The sequence below is a fragment of the Bubalus kerabau genome, chromosome 4, assembly GCF_029407905.1.
Source record: "Bubalus kerabau isolate K-KA32 ecotype Philippines breed swamp buffalo chromosome 4, PCC_UOA_SB_1v2, whole genome shotgun sequence".
In the NCBI taxonomy this organism is placed as follows: domain Eukaryota; kingdom Metazoa; phylum Chordata; class Mammalia; order Artiodactyla; family Bovidae; genus Bubalus; species Bubalus kerabau.
The window spans coordinates 164,870,431-164,895,398 of NC_073627.1; the positions used below are offsets into that span (position 1 = coordinate 164,870,431).

Below are 24,968 nucleotides of genomic sequence, written 5' to 3' on the forward strand. Positions count from 1 at the left end.
TTTTGGTGTGCCCACATGAGGAGATAAGCTCAGGGTCTTTTTACTCAGTCATCTTGGCTACCCTTGTATATATTTGTTCATTTTTATAATGATATGCTTCATATATGATTGTGTATTCACTAAAGTTTATGTATAAAGTGTAATTCATGTTATATAGCAGTAATTTGGGGGGTACAATTTGTCAAAAAAAGAAAACTAAAGCTAGTTATTAAAAAAAAAAAAACCTAAAATAGATCATTTCTGATTACAAAATACACATTACAAAATTTTAAATATAAAAAATATATATCATTAAAAATGAGTTCTGTAGTTCCTCCATCCCTGCTGTTGAGTATATTTATAAGCAGTTACTTTTTTTTTAAATCAGTGTATGACTAGATTTGCGATATGTTTGTTCATGTATGGTTAAATTTGTGAAGTAGAATGCAATGAGATGTTCTTTGCTCTTAGGTTTATTCATATATGCAGTGAGCCAGACTATGTTTTGTGAAATAATATCTCAACATTTTTCTTCATGCTTTAGGTATGTATTCTTTTTGGATCCATGCAATCTGGACTTGATAAACCGGAAGATCAAGTCTGTAGCACTGTGTGTAGCAGCATGTCCAAGACAAGAACTGAAAACCATAAGTGATGTTCAGAAGTTTGCAGAGATAAATGGTGAGACATTAGGCTTTCCAAGTCTATAGTACAGTCACTGTTAAATATTATGTGTTTGCCTTTCAATATAAATTTGTCCTAGCATTAAATAAATCATCATAGAACCTTAGAAAGAAAAAGAAAAGTGAAGATACTTTTGGACTTCCTTGATGTAAATTATTATAGTCACTTAGGGAGCTTGTTGAAACACCAGATTCCTGGGCCCTGCCCAGGGAAATTCTGACTGAGTAGGTCTTTGGGTCCTGAAAATTTGTATTTTTTACAAATGTTTCAGGTGATTTTGATGTAGCCTGTTTGAGTATTTGGGAAATATTAGACTACTGTATGGGAAATTTGGTTTTTTTTCCACCCCTCCTTAAGTAGAGGTTCAAAGTTAGTTTATTTTTATCCCTGGATGTAATATGTATCTATTGTAGAAAATTTGAAAAGTTCAGAAAAAAATAATGAAGTCAAAAAACTTCCACCATTTTTCAGTGTGTTAATTGTATATATAATTTTGTGTTTTGCTTTTTTAATTAGGCATTATGTCTTAATCATTTTTCGAAGAAAAAAGTTATGAGAAACCTTGAGCTTAAATATTTGGGAATTCCCTGAAAAAATAAGCATATCCAATTTCCTGAACTCTAGCTTTCTTCTCCTAGATTGCTAATCTCCAGGTGCTATCCTCAGCTCCATATGACTCACAGCAGTTCTCTTCAGAGAATGTTTTTTTTAAAACCTCTCTTCAAGGAAGGCTGCATAGTGATAGTCCCTCAAACTTGTGTTTTTCCATGAGGTTTCATGTTTGTGTTTTGTGTGTGTGAATCCGGAGAGTTGCCTTTGTCCTGCCCAAATTCACAGGCTACTTCTCGCCTTGAACAAGAGCTGACTCAGGCATCCACCTGCTGTCACTTCTGGATGGTTGGAGAAATAGCCCAGGAACATAACTATACACACACCAGCCTGGTTCTAGAGTTTAGAGTGTTTCAGATGGAGGTGCTAGCCTTCTGAGGGAGCAGGATGGAGGCTCCCAGTCTAGTGGTATTCCTATCTGTCAGCATCAGATAGTAGGAAGAGCATGGGACAAATTGGATTTGGATTCTAATTCTGCTTCTGTCACTGACTGGCTCTGTAATGAGGGAAGGAAGGTATAGCCTGTCTGAGCCTAGACTTACTCATCTGAGACATTGTAGGTTTCAAATAATGCCCCTCTCTTAGGTTGGTATGAGGATTAAATAAGATGATACATGAAGAGTACTGGATACTTGGTGAGCACTGAATAAACAGTTACCAGCTACTCTTTTAAGATATCATTCTCTCATACATGTGTTGATTTGCTGAGTCTAATACCAAGACTGTCAGCTCTATCATTATCAGGTTTCAGGGAAGGATGAGTTATTCCTTAAGGGCTTTCCTAAAATATCAGACAATGTGGGCATATATAGTGTACTCTGAAAGGTAGTATCATTGAGTGGTTAATTGCATAGACTCAGGAATCAGATTGCCTGGGTTCAGATGTTGGTCCTGCTACCTAATATCTGTGAGACCCTGGGCAAGTTACTCAGTCTCTCCACGCCTCAATTTCCCCATCTGTGAAACATGTGTATTTGTACCTGAAGTACCTCATGGAATTGTTATGAGGAGTTAATACACGAAAAATGATTAGAACAGTGTTGGGCAAATATAACTTGTTTAAAAAAAAAAAAAAAAAGGATTGGCTACTGCTGTTACATCATCATCATTGTTATTATTCTACCATTGGAATGTAATACTTTTCCTGTCTCCAAACTCGCGCTGAATTTACATACTGCTGCTGTGTTAATCTTCCTTATTAATCTCTTATTCAGAAATCAGTGGCAAAAAGATAAAATCAAAGTCTATGGATCTTACTGTGGCATTCAAAACTATGATCTAGTATTGAACTATTTTCTAACATGTTCTCTTGGACCTGCTGGATGTGAGTGTTGGTCGTTGAACCTGACATATCATCTGGAAGGCCAGAAGAGAGCTGGTTCCTTGTTGGCTGTGTTGCCTGCTGTGATGATCCACTGGGGGAAAATGCTCCATGATGCCCAGTTTTCATGCTTTGTTTCCAGACCCCTGTCCTTGTAAGTGAATATGATACTGAGTACGGCCTTAATAGGTCTCGTTAAGAAGCCCCTTCAAGTGAGTTTTGCAGCTTTGTGTTACTCATAGTATCTTGCACAAAGTTGTTGTTCAGGAGTGTTAATGAATAAACATTATTTTAGAAAGCAGACCTCTTAGATTGGTGTCTAGTGATAAAGTCACCCTTAGGCTTTTGAGGCAGCTGTTTGCAAAATAAGTTAGCAGATTAGGCATTTAAAAAGTAGCAATGTCAACATCAAAAAGCACAGCAGTAGAAGATGGAGAAGATAATAATTTAAAAATGTAAATAGGAAACTATAAAATTGTAATCAAGAGGGAGCCTTTTTTGTAGGGGCCTAAGCACTTTAATTTAAAAAGTATCCCTAAGTTGAAATTTCTGAATTTCTTAAAAGAATCTATATTGTTTTTTGGATTGGTGACGTAAAGCTGGAGGTACAGGTTGATTTGGAAGGAGCAGATAATTTTTATTGTTATCTGTGTCCATTTGCTATTACAGCTTTATTTCTGTTAGAAAATACACAGTTCTTGACCTCAAATATATACCTCTTAGTCATTAATTTCAGAGATGTGAATCTTTAAAGATAATTTAGATTTAAGTGGGAACTTTCTGACTCTGTTAGAGAATTGTTAAAAGTCCATGAAAGAGCTCTAACATATGAGAAAACTGCAAAGCTCGTAGAAGACATAAGAGAAAGCTTTCTGACATTGGATTTGGCAATAATTTCTTGGATGTGAACCAGAAGCACAGGCAACAAAAGAAAATGTAGATAAATTGAACTCATCAAAATTTAAAACTTTCGTGAGTCAAACACACAATCAACAGAATGAAAGGCAACCTGCGGAATAGGAGAAAACATTTGCAAATCTTGTATCTGGTAAGGGGTTAATGTCCAGAATATGTAAAGAACTACAACTCAACAACAAGAAAAAACCTACAACCTAAATAAAAAATAGGAGAAGGACTTGCGTAGACATTTATGCAAAAAAGGTGTATGAGTGGCCAATAGTAAGGATATGAAAAGAGACTGAATGAACATCACTAATCATAGTTAATTACTAATCATAATCATCAGGTGGCCAAAGTTTTGGAGTTTCAGCTTCAACATCAGTCCTTCCAATGAACATCCAGGACTGATCTCCTTTAGGATGGACTGGCTGGATCTCCTTGCAGTCCAAGGGACTCTCAAGAGTCTTCTCCAACACCACAGTTCAAAAGCATCAATTCTTCGGTGCTCAGCCTTCTTCACAACTTGAAGAGTGAAGTTGGACACAACTTGTGTCCAACTCTCACATCCATACATGACCACAGGAAAAACCATAGCCTTGACTAAATGGACCTCTGTTGGCAAAGTAATGTCTCTGCTTTTTAATATGCTGTCTAGGTTGGTCATACTTCCCTTCCAAGGAACAAGTGTCTTTTAATTGCGTGGCTGCAATCACCATATGCATTGATTTTGGAGCCCCCAAAAATAAAGTCAGCCACTGTTTCCCCTGTTTCCCCATCTATTTGCCATGAAGTGATGGGACCGGATGCCATAATCTTAGTTTTCTGAATGTTGAGCTTTCAGCCAACTTTTTCACTCTCTTTCACTTTCATCAAGAGGCTCTTTAGTTCTTCTTCACTTTCTGCCTTAAGGGTGGTGTCATCTGCATATCTGAGGTTATTGATATTTCTCTGGGCAATCTTGATTCCAGCTTGTGCTTCTTCCAGCCCAGCGTTTCTCATGTTGTACTCTGCATATAAGTTAAATAAGCAGGGTGACAATATACAGCCTGATGGTCAACACCAAAATCAGATTGATTATATCCTTTGCAGCCAAAGATGGAGAAGCTCTATACAGTCAGCAAAAACAAGACTGGGAGCTGACTGTGGCTCAGTTCATGAACTCCTTATTGCCAAATTCAGACTTAAATTGAAGAAAGGGGGAAAACCACTAGACCATTCAGGTATGACCTAAATCAAATCCCTTATGACTATACAGTGGAAGTGAGAAATAGATTTAAGGGACTCGATCTGATAGACAGATTGCCTGATGAACTATGGATGGAGGTTCGTGACATTGTACAGGAGACAGGGATCAAAACCATCCCCATGGAAAAGAAATGCAAAAAAGCAAAATGGCTGTCTGAGGAGGCCTTACAAATAGCTGTGAAAAGAAGAGAGGTGAAAGGCAAAGGAGAAGAGGAAAGATATATGCATCTGAATGCAGTTCCAAAGAATAGCAAGGAGAGATAAGAAAGCCTTCCTCAGTGATCAATGCAAAGAAATAGAGGAAAACAATAGAATGGGAAAGACTAGAGATCTCTTCAAGAAAATTAGAGATACCAAGGGAACATTTCATGCAAAGATGGGCTCAATAAAGGACAGAAATGGTATGGACCTAACAGAAGCAGAAGATATTGAGAAGAGGTGGCAAGAATACACAGAACTGTACAAAAAAGATCTTCACGACCCAGATAATCACTAATCATAAGGGAAATGCAAATCAAAACCACAATGAGATACCACCTCATACTCACTGGGATGGCTACTATAAATACAAAAACCCAGAATGTAGCAAATGTTGGTGAGGATGTGGAGAAATTGGAATCCTTATGCACCATTGGTAGGAATGTAAAATAGTGTGTCTGCTGGGGAAAACAGTATGAGGTTCCTCAAAAATTAGAAAATGGAACCAGGAGGATCTATAGGACAGTGAAAATGCTTTGTATGATACTATAATAATGGATACATGTCATTATACATTTTTCCATGCCCATAGAAGAAATATAGTAGCCCTCATAATCAACAAAAGAGTCTGAAATGCAGTACTTTGGTGCAGCCTCAAAAATGACAGAATGATCTCAGTTCATTTCCAAAGCAAGCCATTCAAAATCAGATTAATTCAAGTCTATGCCCCTACCACCAGTGCTAAAGTATCTGAAATTGATCAGTTCAATGAAGACCTACAGGACCTCCTAGAACTAACGCCAACAAAAAGATGTTCTATTCATCACTGAGGATTAGAATGCTAAAGTAGAAAGTCAAGAGATACCTGGAGTTACAGGCAAGTTTGGCCTTGGAGAACAAAATGAAGTAGGGCAGAGGCTAACTGAATTCTGCCAAGGGAATGCGTTGGTCATAGAAAATACCCTTTTTCAAAAACACAAGAGACGACTTTACACATGGACATTACCAAATGGCCAATACTGAAATCAAATTGATTACATTTTTCATAACCGAAGATGGAGAAGCTGAACAAGACCTGGCACTGACTATGGCTCAGATCATCAGCTTCTCATAGCAAAATTCAGGCTTAAAGAAAGCGAGGAAAACCACTAAGCCAGCTGGGTACAACTTAAATCAAATCCCCTATGAATATGCTGTGGAAGTAACAAATAGATTCAAGAGATATAACTTGTAAACAGTATGCTTGAAGAACTATGGACAGAGGTCTGTAATATTGTGCAGGAGGCAGTGAAGAAAACCCTCCCAAAGAAAAAGAAAAGCAGGAAGGCAAAATGATTATCTGAGGAGGTTTTACAAATAGCTAAAGAAAGATGAGAAGCAAAAAGCAAGGGAAAAAGGGAAAGGCAGAGCCAACTAAATGCAGATTTCCAAAGAACAGCACAGAGAGATATGAAGGCCTTCTTCAATGAACAGTGTATAAAACTTGAAGGATACAACAGAAGAGGAAAAACTAGAGATTTCTTTAGGAAAATTGGAGATATCAAGGGAACATTTTGCCCAAAAATGGGCACAATAAAGTACATAAATGGTAGAGACCTAGTAGACACCAAAAAGATCAAGAAGAGATGGAAAGAATGCACAGAACTGTGTAAAAAAGATCCAGATGGATGGGGTGATTACAATGGTGTGGTCAGCCACCCAGAGCCAGACATTCTGTAGCACGAAGTCAAATGGGGCTTAGGAAGCACTGCTGTTAATAAAGCTAGTGGATGCTACAGAATTCCAGTATAATTATTCAGAACCCTAAAGGATAATGCCATCACGGTGTTGCATTCAATATGTCAGCAAACCTGGAAGACCCAGAAATGGCCACAGGACTGGAAAAGGTCAATCCTCATCCCAATTCCCAAGAAGGGTAGTACTAAAGAATGTGCTAACCATCAGACAATTGCACTCATCTCCCATGCTAGTAAGGACATGCTTAAAATCTTGCATGCTAGGTAGGCTTCAGCGTTATACGAACCAAGAACTTCCAGATGTCCCATCTGGATTTAGAAAAGGAAGGGGAACCAGAGATCAAATTGCCAACATTCACTGGATCATAGAGAAAACAAGGGAATTCCAAAAAAAAACCCATTTACCTCTGTTTCATCGACTATGCTAAAGCCTTTGACTGTGTGGATTATAATAAACTAGAAAGCTCTTAAAGAGATGGAATACGAGACCATCTTATCTGTCTCCTGAGAAAACCTGTATGGGGGTCAAGAAGCAACATATAGAACCTTGTTTGGAACAACTGATTCATTCAAGATTGAGAAAAGAGTACAACAGGGCTCTCTGCTGTCACCTGGTTTGTTTAATATGCTGAGCACATCATGAGAAATGCTGGGCTGAATGAGTTACAAGCTGGAATCAAGATAGGAGAAATAGCAATAACTTGAGATATCTGATGATAACACTCTAATGGCAAAGTGAAGAGGAACTAAAGAGCTTCTTGATGAGGGTGAAGGAGGAGAGTGAAAGAGCTAGCTTAAAACTAAATATTAAAAAAACTAAGATCATGGCATCTGAACTCATTACTTTATGGCAAATAGAGGGGGAAAAGGTGGAAGTAGTGACAGATTTCCTTTTCTTGGGCTCTAAAATCATTGTGGATGGTGACTGCAGCCATGAAATCAGAAGACATTTCCTTCTTGGCAGGAAAGTTATGACAAACCTAGACAGCATGTTGCAAAGCAGAGACATTACTCTGCTGACAAAGGTTCTTATAGTCAAGGCTATGGTCTTCCCAGTGGTCATGTACGGTTGTGAGAACTGGACCGTAAAGAAGGCAGAACGCTGAAGAATTGATGCCTTAGAACTATGGTGCTAGAGAAGACTCCTGAGGGTTCCTTGAACAGCACGGAGATCAAGCCAGTCAATCTTAAGGGAAATCAGCCCTGAATACTTGTTGGAAGGACTGATGCTGAAATTGAAACTCCCATATTTTGGTCATATGATGAGAACTGACTCATTGGAAAAGTCCCTGATACTGGGAAGGATTGAGGGCAGAAGGAGAAGAGGGCGTCAGAGGATGAGATGGCTGGATGGCATCACCAATGCAATGAACATGAACTTGGACAAACTTTGGGAGATGGTGAGGGATAGAAAGGCCTGGCATGCTGCAGTCCATGAGGGTGCAAAGAGTTGGATACAACTGGGCAACTGAACAACAACAACAGAATGTAAAGCACAAAGATGAACTCTGATGTAAACTATGGACCTTGGGGTGGTTATGATTTGTCAGTGTAGGTTTATCAGTTGTATCAAACAGCATTCTGGCGGGAGAATGTTGATAATGGTGGAGGCTAGGCCCAGGGACGGGGGAGGCTGGTGGGCTGCCTTCTATGGGGTCACATAGAGTCGGACACAACTGAAGCGACTTAGCAGCAGCAGCAGCAGCAGGCTTTATGTGGGGGTGTGAGGTTTATGGGAAATCTCTGTACCTTCTTCTCAGTTTTGCTGAGAACCTAAAACTGCTCTTAAAAAATTGTCTTGGAGAAAAATAGATTGCTATCTGACCCAAAAGTTCCACTTTTAGAAGAATTGACAGCAGGATATCGAAGAGATATTTGCACAGTCATGTTCATTGCAGCCTTATGCTGCCAAGAGGTAGAAGCAACCTAAATTTCTATTGACAGATGAATGGATAAAGAAAATGTGGTATATACATACAGGGGAATACTAGTCAGCCTTAAAAAATAAGGAAATCCTGCCACATACTATGATATGTATGAAGCTTGAGGATATTACACTAGGTGAAGTAAGGCAGTCACAGAAAGACAAATGCTGCATGATTACACTTATATGAAGTACCTAAAGTAGTCAGTGTCAGACTTTATTTTTTTGGGCTCCAAAATCACTGCATATGGTGACTGCAGCCATGAAATTAAAAGACGCTTACTCCTTGGAAGATAAGTTATGATCAACCTAGATAGCATATTCAAAAGCAGAGACATTACTTTGCCAGCAGAGGTCCGTCTAGTCAAGGCTATGGTTTTTCCTGTGGTCATGTATGGATGTGAGAGTTGGACTGTTGAAGAAGGCTGAGCGCCGAAGAATTGATGCTTTTGAACTGTGGTGTTGGAGAAGACTCTTGAGAGTCCCTTGGACTGCAAGGAGATCCAACCAGTCCATTCTGAAGGAGATCAGCCCTGGGATTTCTTTGGAAGGAATGATGCTGAAGCTGAAACTCCAGTACCTTGGCCACCTCATGCAAAGAGTTGACTCATTGGAAAAGACTCTAATTCTGGGAGGGATTGGAGGCAGGAGGAGAAGGGACGTCAGAGGATGAGATGGCTGGATGGCATCACCGACTCGATGGACGTAAGTCTGAGTAAACTCCGGGAGTTGGTGATGGACAGGGAGGCCTGGCGAGCTGCGATTCATGGGGTCGCAAAGAGTCGGACACGACTGAGCAACTGAACTGAACTGAAAGTAGTCAGGGGCTTCCTTGGTGGCTCAGTGGTGAAGAGTTGACTTGCCAATGCAGGACACTGGTTCAGTCCCTGAGCTCAGGGGATCCCACATGCTGGAGAGCAACTTAGCCCATGCACCACAACTACTGAACGTGTGCTCTAGAGCCCCGGGAACTACAACTACTGAGCCCACGTGCAGCAACTACTGAAGCACGTGTGCCCTAGAGCCCATGCTCCACAAAGAGAAGCCCACTCACTGCAACTAGAGAAAAGCCTGCGCAGCAGCAAATGCCCAGCACAGCCATAAATAAATAAATAAAGTTATAGATCAATAAATAAAATAGACTCTTTAAAGGTAAAATGGTGGTTGCGAGAGCTGAGGGGGATGGGAAACGGGGAGATGATGTTGGATGGGTATGTTGTTGTTTAGTTGCTAAGTCGTGTCTGACTCTTTGCGACCCCATGGACTGGAGCCCCCCGGGCTATTCTGTCCATGGGATTCTCCAGAGAAGAATACTGGAGTGGGTTGCCATTTCCTTCTCCAGGGGATCTTCCCAACCCAGGGATCGAACCGGTGTGTCCTGCATTGGCAGGTGGATTGTTTACTACTGAGCCACCAGGGAAGCCCAGCACAGCCATAAATAAATAATTTAAGTTATAAATAAATAAATAAAAGTCAGACTCTTTAAAGGTAAAATGATTGCAAGAGCTGAGGGGGATGGGAAATTGGGAGATGATGTTGGATGGGTATAGAGTTTCAATTTTGCAAGATGAAAAAATTCTAGAGCTGTGTTGTACAACAGTGTACATATAGTTAACGCTAACATACACTTTTAAAAAAATGCTTGCTGTGGTAAGTTTTATGTTAATGTTTTCATCAGAATTTTTTTAAAAAAGAAAGGGAATTCTGACACATGCTACAGTATGTATGGACCTTGAAGATATTAGGTTAAATGAAATAAGCCAGTTACAAAAGGACAAATACTGTATGAGTCCCCTTATTAAATGAGATACTTAGAGTGGTCAAATCCACAAAGGCAGAAGGTGGACTGGTAGTTGCTGGGAGCTGGGGGGAGAGAGAAATGGGAAGTTACTGATTTCTACATGAAGAGTTTCGGTTTTGCAAGATGAAGAGATCTGGAGATGGATGATGGTAATGATTGCACAATAATGTACTTAATGAAAACTTAGTGTATGTACATAGTGATGTACATAATGTACATGTACATTAATGCTACTGAAATCTGCACTTAGAAATGATTAGGATGATAAAATTTTTGTTATGTGTATTTTGCCATAACTTAAAAGTTTATGAAAGAGAGAATCCTGTTTGGGGTAGTAACTTTTTCAATGATAATTTAAAAACTTATTTTAAAATGCAAGGTAAAATAACATTTTTTATTACCAGAAGGAAAAGATAATATAAATCCTTTTCAGAATTTTAAGTTTCCATGACAACGTTTGAAGGCACTTTTTAGCACTTAACCATCCATTCATGTGAACTTTTATTACCTTTACAAATTAGTTGAAATCAGTATAAGGAAAAGCTCTTAGTTCCTGTAGTAATGTAAGAAATGCATTTATCAGGCAAATGATAGTTCCTTCATTCTTTGTTTCTTTTAGACAAGAAAGAGGAGTTGTTTTCTTGGACACTTAAGTTTGTGGAATACTTCTGTCAAATATGTCTGACTAGAATAGAAAGCTTGGAAGAAATAGCTCAAAATTAGATTGATAATGTAGAGATACTGCCATATTACAGGGAGCTTTAAAAGACAGATTTCAGATGAATATAAAAGTATGTTTTTGTACGTCGATTGATAGATGTGTAAATGTGCATTTCATTATTTTGGGCCATAGCTTATACAGACATAAATACCATAAATATGTGATGCTAGAGAATAAAACAATTTAACAGTTGCCTTTAAAAATCAGAGGTGCCAGATACCATTAGGATTCAGCGTTAAACTTCTTTGGTGCTTTGTTTATCATCTTGCTGCAGTGGTACAGGACTTTCCTGGGGGCAGAATCATGCTCTATTTATCTCTGAATATCCAAGCCCTAATATAGGATCTCACATAGCAATGATTCATGTTTTTTGAAAGAATAATAGACTGAGTGTCCCTCTTCATCTCTATTGCCACTTAATAATTTCTCCTTCTCTTAACACATTATCCTTTGCTCAACTCTGTATCCATGTGAGTTGCCACCAGCAGGTAAACAAACTGTTTAGCTTCAGTTTAACTAGAATTGCTGTGAAATCAGTTCTTTTTATTCATCTCTAAATAATTCATCTTATTCATTTATTTGTCTCTCTTATACATACTCTCCAAGTGATTATTCATGCTTTTCTTTTCTTAAGTCCTCTCTTTCTTCCTCTTTCCTAACCTTATGCTCTACAGAGGAAACGAAAACCATCTGGTGAGAGCTCCCATCTGAGGTCTTATTTTTCAGCAGAGCATGAATCCATCAACTTTCCTTCCCTGCCGTTTCTGATGAACAAGTTTCTTTCCTCCTTTACTATCATTATTTTGGAAAACTCAAAAATGACATTGTAGGGGCAGGGGAAGGAATCTTCCTCCCTCTGACACTAACTTCAACTTTACATGAAACTTTCATCTCAGCCCAGCCAGATCATCCGCTGGGCTCAAACCATGACAGATGGTGAAGGGAAGGGAAGATGATACCTGCTCAGATGTTCTTCCTCTTCCTCTCCCTCTTCTGATTCTGGTCCTACCACCAGCTCTGGTCCATAGTCCACCGTTCACTTTACTCCACTGTCCCTGATGTTCAGCATGGGCATTTGAGTCTGAATAGGCAAATCAGACTGAATCTCTGTGTTTTGTTTCAACATATTCATAATCCCTATTTGTGCTGTGCACAGTGGCATGTGCCATGCCCATGCTTTGCATGTCATTTTATTCTTTCCGCATACAGTCTAAATTCTAACAAAAGTTTAGAAATGAGAATAACCTGTAAGTTGAGGGCTGACTGCTTGTTCTCAGTTGGTGCTAGTATTTTACATGGCATTCCTTATTATTTCTTGTATTACTCTTATCAAACTGTTGTATCAATATTATTTTCTTTTCCCTAACACTGTAGTAAAATGGCTGATTTCTTATTTTTCTTTTGTGTTCCATTTATAGCACTCCTACTTAGGAGTTCTTCTTCAATGTACTGTATCTTATATAAATTCAGAGTGCTTTATGACCTGCCATTTGGGCCATGTTCACATTTTGAGGTGAGCCATGCAGATTGGTGCTTTCAGTGATCATTGCTGAAAATCATGAGAGAGTATGTGATCCATTCAGATAAAATAGGTGAATACTAACAAGCCTTTTGATTATTGTTATCTAGTTGGTAAGTGTAGAGTTAGTATGAATAGGCAATCAGATTATTGTTTGCCTTTTTTTCTTACCAGTCAGTTACACTATAACTTAAACCACAAAGTTAGTATGGATATTTTTTCTTTTTTAACTTTTATTGGAGTATAGTTGCTTAGTATGGATTCTTTTTGGCCACAGTATATCAAAAGATTGGTTATCATTTATAAATGAGTGCAATGAACAACTGTAGCAACTGATTTAATTGCCTCCAAATCAGAGATCATCAAGGGAGACTTGACTGTTAAAAAGAGGGGGAAATTCTTAAATTTAGTAATATAATTCTAAGTAATTACTTTATTCAACAAATAATTAATTAGTACCCATTAAATATGTACCAGAAAGACAAAAACAAGGTATAGTCGCCATGTGTAAGGAGCTTGCATTAGAGTAGACAGTCAAACTTCTCTTTATCCTCTGCAATACCTGGTAGGAGTCTTACACAAAGATGGCCAAAGTTAATCCCCTCAGCAGATATTTATTGTGTACCTAGTATGTGCCCGTAGTGATCGCAGGTGCCATATCTCCAGCTCATTAATAGTGCTTCATGGAAATTGCAAATATGTCCATCCTTTTTATTGGTTACTAGACATGGAAATTGGAAAATTGTCTTGCTCTTTTCTGGCATGTAAATACAGAATGCTTTCCTACTTAGAAAGGAATTAAATTCATTGAATTCATATTCATGTCATTTGTTCTTAATAACAAAAACTTCTGCATTTAAAGATTTTCTTTTTTATTAACTACAATTTTCTAAACCATGTGTTTTAAGGACTATTTTTTTCCTCTTGGTGTATCCTACAAATGTTATTGAGATAGTAAATCAAACAAAAATTTAAAATAAGAATTAGCCTCCAATGCCAACTCTTTATTTCAAATAATTTGATGTTTTAGACTAGTATTTCTTAACTAAGGGTGATTTTTGCACTTGCCACAGCTACCTCCTCCCACTCCCCCATCCAGGATGTTTAGAGGTGTCAGGAAACGTGTTTTTTTTTTGGTTGTCACAGTTGGGTGAGAGGTTACAGGGAGGCTACTGGCATCTAGTGGACAGAGACCAGGGTTGCTGATAAACTTCCTGCAAATGCACAAGTCAGCTCCCTACAACTGAGAACTGCCTGAGAATTGTGTTAATACCAAGGTTTAGAAAACCTGTTTTAGATAGTATACTTTGTAGTAGTGAATGGTGAAAAGCATATATCCTGATATATAACATGTAACACCAAAATATAACAGGATAAAATAATTATTTTTTGTTGTTGTTAATCAGGATGTCTGTTTTATTCAACAGATGGCTTTTGAGTGCTGTCTGTGTGCCAGGAAATAGAAATTCCAGATATTTTGAAGGCATAAGATCCCAGTTCTCAAAGAGTACACATTCTAAAGATAGAAATGATATGTAACTAAAAAATTATAAAATAATATGTGTTTTATAATACAGCTAAGAAGTAAATAGCTTTGTTTGGGTGCATCAGATAAGACTTGACAGAGGGGGTAAAGCTTGTAGTTTGTAGAAATTCTCCTCAAACTTGAACACTCTTTCAGATGCTAGTTAGGAAAGGACAGCTCAGCAGAGGGAATAGCATGTGAAAAAGCCTGGAAGCTTGAGAAACTACAAGAACTATAAGTAGTTTATTTAATGAGCCTGGGGTTTTAGGTAGAGGCCTGCCTTAGGAGGGCCTTGAAACCAAGGAGTTTGAAATTTGTCCTGAGAGCGGAGGTATAATAAACTAATCCTAAATTTACAGAAATCATTCTGAAGGTTGTGTGCAGGATGGAGGTAAGAAACCCTCTGAAAGAGTAGTTTAACTGACCCAATAAGATATCATGATAGTCTGAAATAACATAGATCTAGGACTTACCTGGTGGCTCAATGGTGAAGAATCCACCTGCCAATGCAAGGGACACAGGTTTGATCTGAGAAGATCCTACGTGCTGCAGGGCAACTGAGCCTGTGTGCACAAGTACTGAGCCTGTGCACAGCAACCACTGAAGCCTGAGTGCCCTAGAGCCCGTGCTGTACAACAAGAGAACCCACAGCAATGAGAAGCCGGTACATTGCAGTGAAAAGAAAGCCTGTGTGCAGCAATGAAGACCTAGTGCAGTCAAAAGTAAATAACTAAATAAAAACTATTTAAAAAAAATAACATAGAAAGGTCTGATTGTCAAGACTTGGTATCTTGAATGTCTTGAATAGTATGAGAAAACATAAATGGAAGATGTAGATAAAGAAGATACAGAATGACTTCCATACTTCATCTTGGGAATTTTATGAATGGTGGAGCCATTACCTAGGGTAGATTTAAAACAGGAGGAGGCAGAGCAGATTTAGGGAGTGGGTGATGGAAAAAATTTTTCAAACGTATTATCTTTGCAGTGTCTGTGGAATATACATTTTTTTTCTCAGGAGCATGTTGAATACTTGTCTGATTATGATTATTAGGAAAGACGCAGAGGAAGCACTGTGGGCTGCAGGTAAAGAATTCTATTTCTTAGTTTGTCAGTGATCTCCTTAAAGGCCTTGGAAATAAGACTTACTTTTTTTCATCTGTAATGTTTGGAGCATGGTGATGGAAACATACCTCTTAGCGAAGTTGTTATAAGTGACATTGAGCTAAAAAATAAATAATTAACTATTCTAAGGCATTTGAAATATTGTAGTAGTTAAACATTCTGGGGACTACAGCAACTGTTTACCAAGATAAATGCTTATATACCCAAATTAGGTTCCTAAGATCATTCATTCTGATGGCCTTTGAATAACATTGGCTGAGTTGCATGGATTGCCTCTGATGTGGTTTTGAGAAGCTTTTGTTCTTCGCTTTAGACTTTTCGTTACTCTAGCACAGTATTTCCCTGTTTTTTGCAGTAGAAGAAAAATATTGTCTTGCTGTTTATAACCAAACATCTTTTGTCTATACTTCTACTATTGTTTATACTTCTACTACTAAAAAAAATAAAATATATACTACCCTAAGAGTTCACTAAAAATACATTAGCAATACACATGAAAAGAGAAACAATTGTAAAGCATTGGGCATTTCTGGGTTGTTTTAATGTTCTTCATTGAGGCTTCTCTGTCCATCAGTCCTTTGAGTAGGGAGCAATATAAGGTTTCTTCTCATTGTTACTACCAGCACATTGTAAAGATCTTTTTCCTTTAATCTATTAGTACAGGATCTATTTAGTACTGCCCTCTGTCCCAGAATACCGTCAGAGATAAGACTATTATCCTTTCATTGAGCATTATCCTGGGAAAGTCTTTATAAAATTGAACTCTGTTGCACCTGCTGACCTCCTTTTTTAAAATGAAAAAAGGGTGGGGATGAAGATTATGTTCACTGAATTCAAATGGAGCAGTGTGTTTGACAGCACCGACACAATGTGCTTTAGTTAGGGCCTTTCGTGTCGTGCAAATCAATTCCCTCTTGGACTCTGAAAGAAGTAAGTGGACAATTCAGATCAGGAAGTTGATGATCACATTGGGTGCTTGGCCTGCAGTTACTGGCACAGTGGCTATTTTTTCTTGAGCAATTCTATAACAGGACTCCAGCTATTTTACAATTAATCTAAAGTGTTTGCCTGCCATGGCTGTCATATTTTCTCTAAAATTGCTATAAATAGTATCTAGTGGTGTTATCTTTAAACATGAAAGCCTAATTTTAGAAGTTGGATGCTTAATATTCATGCTTAACTAAGTCATTAAAATGGAAGAGAATGATAGAAAAGAATTTTAGAAACTTAGTTTCCTATTGAGTCTATCTTAAGAGCTGCAGAAACATGTAGAACAATGCCATGCAACTTTTAAGAATCTCTTTAAAAATATTTTACACTGCCCAATTACCTGAGATATTTTTAATATAAAATAGATGCTACATGTATTTATGTAAATATGCTACTAAGCCCACATATTCAAACACTTAAGTTGGTTTGGAGGCAGCATTACTGATGTAGTGCAGGTTTGTGGCTTTCTCGAATTCTTTTGATTGAAAGTACAAGATGTAAATGAAATAAACCTCTCCATTTTGTTGTCCCAACAAATCTTTTTTTCTGTATTCCATTCTAGTTCCTTCTCATGTCCTCACATGATGTTTTCACAATTAATTCAGTGTTAAAAATCTGCCTTCACATTATATTTTAAACATATTGCATGGTGATACAGTGTGCAAAATCTCATTATTGCTATAATATAAATGCAAAGCCATTCTATTTGTATTTAATAATAAAGTATTTGCCCGAATTAGTAACCTAGTAAGAACTTCAATAATGAAATACAAACAATTTACATGATATAATATAGTAGGTCTGAGCAAAATCAGAACTAAAGCCTAAATGTCCCTAGCTAACAATGTCTTTGTACAATGAACCTTATAGTATAATAGTTGCCATATTGTAAAATTAGCATGTTGTTTGAATAAGACTTAATCAAGGATTTGGTGTACTGTATCCATCCAAATTATATATATATAAATGAAAGTGAAAGTCACTCAGTTGTGTCCAATTCTTTGTGACCCCGTGGACTATTCTCCAGGCCAAAATAATGGAGTGGGTAGCCGTTCCCTTCTCTAGATCTTCCCAGCCCAGGGATTGAACCCAGATCTCCCTCATTGCAGGCAGATTCTAAGCAGATACCAACTGAGCCACCAGGAAAGCCTAAGAATACTGGAGTGGGTAGCCTATCCCTTCTTCAACAGATCTTCCCAACTCAGGAATTGAACTGGGGTCTCCTATAATGTAGACAGATTCTTTAGCTGAGCTACCAGGGAAGCCCATATATATATGTATGTATGTATGTATTGGCCATGTAGTCAGAAAATAACCGATCTAAGACTGAATTTAAGCTGTTTTAAACTATCTGAAAACTGAGACTCCTTTGATCAATTGATTGATTTGATCATAGTTCAGTTTATTTACAGTTACTGTCTCATGCTTCTTACATAAGAAAAAAGTAATGTATTATCTGAATGCTATGTGCTATATGCAGCAATCTTAAATATTTAGTAATCGAAAGCATAGGAAGGAGAGATGGCATATGTAGTTGAAGAAGAGTTTTGTAGCCAAAGAGATCTAGGGTTTAATCCCAGCTTACTGATTATTAGCTATGTCAGTTATTTACCTTATCGCTTAGCCTCTATTTTCTCCTCTGTTAAGTGGGCTCAGTAATGCCTGCCTAGTAAAGTTAAAGTAAATTATATAATTTATATATATGAGAGCGAAGTTCACCCTACCGGTGAGTTCACAGCATGATGGGAGGAGGAAACGGGTCCTTTGCCCATCACAACCGTTCTCTTGGGATGAGAAACCTGCATGGGGAACAGAACCAGCCCCACGAATGGGCCGGTTTCAGCCTAACCCTCAGAAGCACTGGGGCTGGCAAAAACTCTTGGTTTCTTCAGGAGAATTTTTATCATGTTAATTTTTTCCATTGTTTGAAGACATTTCTAGACAGAGTTGGGTCAGTTACAATGAAAAGTTGACTCTATAAAATTATATGTGTGTGCATGTATATTATATAGGGCCTGACGTATGACACTCAATGAAGATAGCTCTAGTATTTATTATTACCCTAATACTGTTAATTAAACTTTGTATATAAATTTCCAGAGAAGAGTTTGTTTCAAATGATTGAGGATCGATACTATTAGACCAAATCAAACTTTTATTAATTCTATAATGTTTGAAAGTTGTATATGTTGAATTAATATTAACCTATAAAATAAAATGAAAATGAATTAATAAAAGAATTTATTCAGACTCTGTTCTGCTAGCTAACATATAGCTTTTCTTTCAACAGGCTCAGCACTATGCAGCTATGACCTAAAGCCTTCTGAATATGCATCATCAAAAGCAAAAGGCCTTTGCCCCAAACTACCTGTTCCAGCGAGGTAAATTTTACTGTATTTCATTAACTTGTGACTTTTGTTTTTGTAGGTAGATTTTAAACTGTATATGTTATGAGAAAAGAGTGACTTGATGATACCTGTTGCCCAGTTTCAGTACTTTACAATTTTTAAAGTAGTAATAGAAATGACAACATGAATTTCACATTATTTTAAAGTACACACACACACACACATACACACAGGCAAACAACATTTCTCATTCTCAAATACTTTAAATTTCTTTGGTGGGCTCACTTTTTAAAATTTTTTTAATTAATTAATTTATTTATTTTATTTCTTGGCCACATCTAGTGACATGTGGGATCTTAGTTCCCCTACCCGGGATTGAACCCATGCCCCCCTGCAGTGGGAGGGCAGAGGCTTAACCACTGGACCACCAGGGAAGTCCCTCACTTTTTTTTTAATGTCATAGTTTTCAAGTATAGAAAGCTGTTGATATTATAAACCTTATAGCAAAATTTGGAAGTCAGGTCTCACAGTCTCAAAAGATTCTTTGAAGTTTCTTTGAAGTTGATCATCCTAACTGGTATCATTTTTAAATTACCTTTATAAATTTAAAAATATGCCAGTGGTTAGTCTCCATACTTTATTTCTGGCTATATCCTGTAGGTACTTTCTCTGTAATAAGCTGTTTGTCCTAATCAACAAACATTTATTGTTAGGTACCTACTATATGTAATGGATACAAAGATGAAACAAGAAATATTGTTTATTTGAAAGAATTTTAAAATTTTGGTGGATTCATATTGATATTTGGCAAAACTAATACAATTATGTAAAGTTTAAAAATAAAATTAAAAAAAAAAAAAAACAGAAAAAAAAAAATTGGGGGCCATGTCACACAGATTTGGGCTTCTGGGGTTTTAATTCCCTGACCAGGGATCAACCAAGGCCTTCAGCAGTGAGAGCATGGAGTCCTAACCACTGGACTGCTGGGGAATTCCTTAGATATTTCTTTTATCTTTTCTTTTTTTTTTTTTTTTTTGGACAGATCTCATAGTAGTTTTAAGTAAGCAAATTTTAAAATTATTAATTGATTTTTTTAAAAAGGAAATAGATTCTCAAGCACTGTAGAATATATCCTCAGAATTAGGTGTATACTGTTTGGAGCATGTCTGATCTTAAGAACCTTAGCATATATCACTAACCATGTATAACATGAATATTTCCCAGGGATACTGAATCAAAACCACTTTTATTGTATCTTAGTATATTATAGAAAGCTATTGGTTAAAATTCTTATCTTATGTCTCCTTTCCTTCAACTGACTTAGGGGTATTACTTATGCTTCATTAACTTGAATTTGAAATTTTTTGTTGAAAAGTTGACAAGGACATGTCAGTTTAATTGATTTACTGCTCTTTTAGTTTTGTCAAGTTGCTGTTGAAATTAAAATTTAAAGCCTACAGACATAAAAACAATGGGACTGTTTTAAAAGATACTAAATAGGAAGGACCTACAAATTATCCGCTTAGACCAATAGGTAAGGAGACTCCATTCATGAAAATTGAGAATATTAGGGAGGGTGTGACAATAAAGAAAAGAGATTCTTTGAATAGAGAAAATTATCAATGTAAAAACAAGAAAAGCTCTGTTCTCTTATCTATTCAACTGCTAACGCCTATTTTAAACTCATATTTGAGTATAGAGAGTCACTATTTTAAGGCATAAATATAATAGGTATGAAAAAGCCGTGGTATGAGAATGAAGTTGCCTGCTCTAGTATAATATACGTGGGTTTAGGGTAGAGGGCAGTTCATACTGCTTGTCCTTCTGTACCTCTGACCTCTGACTCTACCATGTTGAGGACTCTCTGTTCCTGGTTATGCTGGGTAATCCAGTCTTGGCTGCATACTCATGGATGTCTCATGTACAGCATCCTAAGGGCATTCACTAGGTCAGAAAACATAGAACTAAGGGCTTGAATGTTAGAAATGGGCAGGCTTGGTAGCATGGTTATCCACTAATGTCTTAGTAATCCAAGATGCAATGATGAATCTATACTGTCTGAAAATTGTTTATATAAATGTTTATATTTTATTTAAAGATCCTCACGTTTTACTTATCTTAGTAGTTCACAATCTATCACTTTTGTCTGTACTCACCTTTTTGGAAAGTAAATGAAAAGAAACAATTGACAGAAGGAAGGCAGATCAAGACCTTGTACATAGTAAACCTAGTATCTGGCAAGCAAAGTGAAAGGATCAGAAAACAATAAATTTGTTTGAATAAAAAATTTAGGTCACTACCCTGTTTCACACATAGATTAGATACCAAATCTCCAAAGACGAGTAAGATCTAGTCTCTGTCCTTAAAAAGAGTAGGGACTATACTTTGATTGACTTTTTTATATGTACTAACACTTTTGACTAAGACTAGGCAAACCTGTGATGCAGGCAGATGGCCCTCAGCATAAACAAGTCTGTTAAGCTCTTAGTAAACCAAGTTTCCTCATAGTATAAAGTGGGAATACCAATACCTCTTGCATGGAATTGCTGTAAGAATTAAATAAGATATTATGTGTTAAACATATGTTATTGTGCTTGGTGTATGGCTCAGAGTATTATCTGTATCAACGTCTAGAACCTTCCCATGTCCTCATCCTTCCTGGGTACTCAGGAACTTTCTGCAGATGAAGGTAGTGCCTATTTGAAAGAAAAACAGTGGTAAACTCATTTGCGGTAAAACACTAGTGCCACACAGTTGCCAAATGGTTACTGTTCCTATAAGAGTTTTTGAATTTTACAAACCAGTGCCTAGAAAGGGCCATATTGTATCCAGAATCAGAACTCTGTTGGTGATGTGCTGAACATGGTAGCCATGGGGAGTTCTAGCCAGCCTATATGTTTATAATGCTTAAAGTTCTGAGTATAGCTAGAGAAAACTGCAGTACTAGAAACAGATTTCATAACTTCAGTTTACTCATCAAACAAACATTTATTTTGATACTTTCAGATGCCAGAAAGGACACTAGGTGTTAGAGAATTAACATGATACAGAAATAAGAAACTAATAGTCATGAAAAAAAAAATACTGTTTATCCATATTTTTTAAGTGAAGGACCAAGGTGAATTAGAATTTATCAATACCTACTGGGTGTCAAGCACTGTTTTAAGTTTCTTGTGTTATCTCATTGAACCCTCTCAAAAGCCTGTAAGGATATTGTCCCTTATAAGAGAAGGGTTAGATAGATTGCCCAAAGTCACACAACTAACTCTTGATAATCAGAATTTGAATTTAAGATCTTGTAAAGTCTATACCCGGAGAAGGAAATGGCAACCCACTCCAGTGTTCTTGCCTGGAGAATCCCAGGGACGGGGGAGCCTAGTGGGCTGCCGTCAATGGGGTTGCACAGAGTCAGACACGACTGACATGACTTAGCAGCAGCAGCAGCAGCAGCAAAGTCTATACCCACAGTTAGTTTGAAGAGGGGCGAAAGGAAGTATAGACATGAAAGAGGAGAGAAAGGAAATAAAATGAAACGTGTGAACATCACTGCATAATGCCATTAGATTCTTGATTACTTATTTCCTGCCTTTGCTATGCTATAGAGATATTGCCAGAACCCTTTTTTGTTTTATTTCTTTAATAAAATTTAATTAGAAATCAAGTGTAATGGCTTATTTATAACCTGGAGGTTTAAAATAGTTGTGTGAGGTGCAGACTTCTGTCTTATGAAAGAAGGCATATGGACAAAAGATATTAAGCACTGTTTGCCATCATACTTTGAGGGAGCTCATTAACTGTGATAATCTGGACTTAAAGGCAGATAAATGGCAATATGTTTGCCAAGGTGAGATACAGTTTTCCTATGAGTGGCTAATTTAAAAAATCTTTAAAAGACTCATAAATTCATTTGTTCTTGTTGACTAATGTTTCAATAATGTGAAACAGCATCAGTTAGTTCCTAATGGGATGACATTGACTTCTTAAAGATTCAATATTCTGTGGGCTTTAAAAGGTAGAAAACTTTGTATAAACAGAATTCTTTATGCTTTTCCTCCTAATTAAGAAGCACAGAGTATGTCATTTGGGTTAGACACTAAAGTAGAAATGATCTCATGTACTAGGCTCTCAGAAGTGTAACTTTTCTGAAAGATATACAAAATCAGATAGCTCATCTTAAATTCATTATATCACATGGGATTTAAGTGGTAAAATATAAGACAAACCATTTCAATGCCATGATTACTTAGGATTTTTAAATAGTAAAGCAATTCAAGTATTAAAAACTTGTGACTGGTCAAGTTGTTTCTGTTTGGGAAAGAGCTGAATTGAGAAAAAAGAATGACAAAGGAATCTAATACTTTTTATTTTTGAAGCTAAGTATTTAATTTCATTTTTGCTGTTGTATCCAAATGTTATCTTCTCTTTCGTTGCCTTATATTTCTTTTATTCAGTAACACTAGATTTACCTGTTATTCCTTATCACAAGAAAAGATTTTGACCATTTTGACCATCAGATAGACAATGTAGTTAATCAGCTTGTGCTATTTTTATACCTTTAAATTTAGAGCTGTCAGATTTTTTTTAACTGACATAGATTGAATTATAAGTTAACAAACTGTTGTTACTTTACTCCACTTCCTTGAAGGATACTTATAAAAGTATTCTTTCTAATTGACCAAGTGTTTATATACAGTATACAAATGACTTGAAAGGATAAGTTCAGAGCTGATATCACTCAGCTTTCCCCCTTAAATAAAAATGAAGGCTTAGAATTTTAAGACTATAAGTCTTCCCTTTGCAAATCAGCTGTCCTCATTATAAGTTTGGAAAGCAGAAAAAAGCTAAAGTTACTGGGCATCCTGCTTATATTAATTTAGAATCATTGATTTATGAGTAGCATGATGATGATGAAGATGATGTGAAAAGACTTACAGAGAACTTAGCTCCTACCCTTTCAGCTGACACATGGAGGGACAGAGAAGCAAAAAGACATAGTGACCTGCAGCTGTGTAATGTTAGGAGAATCACCCAGGGCTTCTGAACCCAAGTCCAGTTTTCTTTGTCACAAGTTCCACTCCCTTTTGGAGATGATGTGTATTTCTCTCTGAGTATAAAAATATATCAACATCCTATTAGGATATGGGAGATTTAGGAGGAGCCACTTCTTGACAGAGTGTGAGGTTTATGGGTACATGACAGGAAAAAGGAAAACGGGAGTAAGACCAAGAAAATTGGTGCATATTACAAACAGAGCATCAGTGTTCTTAGGTGGATGTATTTTATGTTCGAGGTTGGAGGCAGGTGAGTTAAACAGAGTTGACATCAGAGATTTTAGGATAATAAATAAAGCAGATGAAGATGTAGACATTCATAGACCAGGGAGGGCTTTAGTTTTGAAGGCTAGAGAACCAGGCTTAAAATATGGTTAGAAGTCCTTAGACAGGGACGTTAACCTGGCAAGGACAGTATCAGGAAAAAAGCAGTTGTAGGTCACAACACAGTTGTTAGTTTAAAGGTTTCTGTCCCAGGTCAGTCTCCACTGAGTAAGAACTTGTTAATGTTTTTTGATTCTTATAATATTTCTAACTAAATCTATTTTATCTAAAAGAAATCTATAATTTAATATATTTTCAAATCATTAATGAAACAACTTTTGATCAAAAAATGGTGACTTACATACCTGTAATTCAAGCATTACTCAGAATGCTCTGGCTTTCTGCAGTTTGTGTCAAAATATCAAATCTTTAGCATTATCTTTCACCAACACCATTTTGGAGGTGTATACAAATACACCCACATTTGTATTTGGAAGCAGTTTTTTAAAAATAAACATGCCTATCGTCATTTTTGGATATATTTTACTCTAAAGCGTAAGTAAGGTAAGGCTAGATCTTTAAAATTACATTATTTTATTGCTCCGTAAAGTTTAACAGCATGGAATATGTTTATTCTTACTCCCAGTGGTGCTCATGTACCAATATTTAAGGAAAATCAATATATAGTTCACTTATATTCTTACTTGAAAAGAAGCATTCTTACTGTTTTTTGAGGAAGGAAACAAAAACAATGTTTTGCTTCAGGTCATACAAAGTTGCTTTGCTGGGATTAGAGACTTTGGGGATTTGGTGCTCAACCATGTAATCTGTTCACCAATTTAACCAAAATACAGTACCAATCAAGAATGAGAACACACTTACATCAGTCCAATCAAAAAAGTTATATTAGAACTATGACTGATAGTCCTATACATAATTCTGAAAATGCGGGATTCATGTTAGTAATGACTAAATTTTAACTTAGTTCAGTTCAGTTCAGTCGCTCAGTCATGTCTGACTCTGTGACT

At 36.9% G+C, this 24,968-nt stretch overlaps 1 protein-coding gene across 6 annotated transcripts in view; it reads left to right on the forward strand.

Moving 5' to 3' along the window:
- SLC44A1 (solute carrier family 44 member 1) overlaps positions 1-24,968 on the forward strand; it is a 251,700-nt gene that overhangs the window by 112,197 nt on the left and 114,535 nt on the right. For all 6 annotated transcript variants that reach the window (XR_008713846.1, XM_055579212.1, XM_055579208.1 and 3 more), the window contains exons 4-5: positions 524-660; positions 18,568-18,658. Coding sequence is in view for 5 of the 6 variants with exons in the window: in XM_055579212.1 (XP_055435187.1) it covers positions 524-660; positions 18,568-18,658 (228 nt within the window). In the remaining variant the exon portion in view is untranslated. The remainder of the gene's footprint in view (positions 1-523; positions 661-18,567; positions 18,659-24,968) is intronic.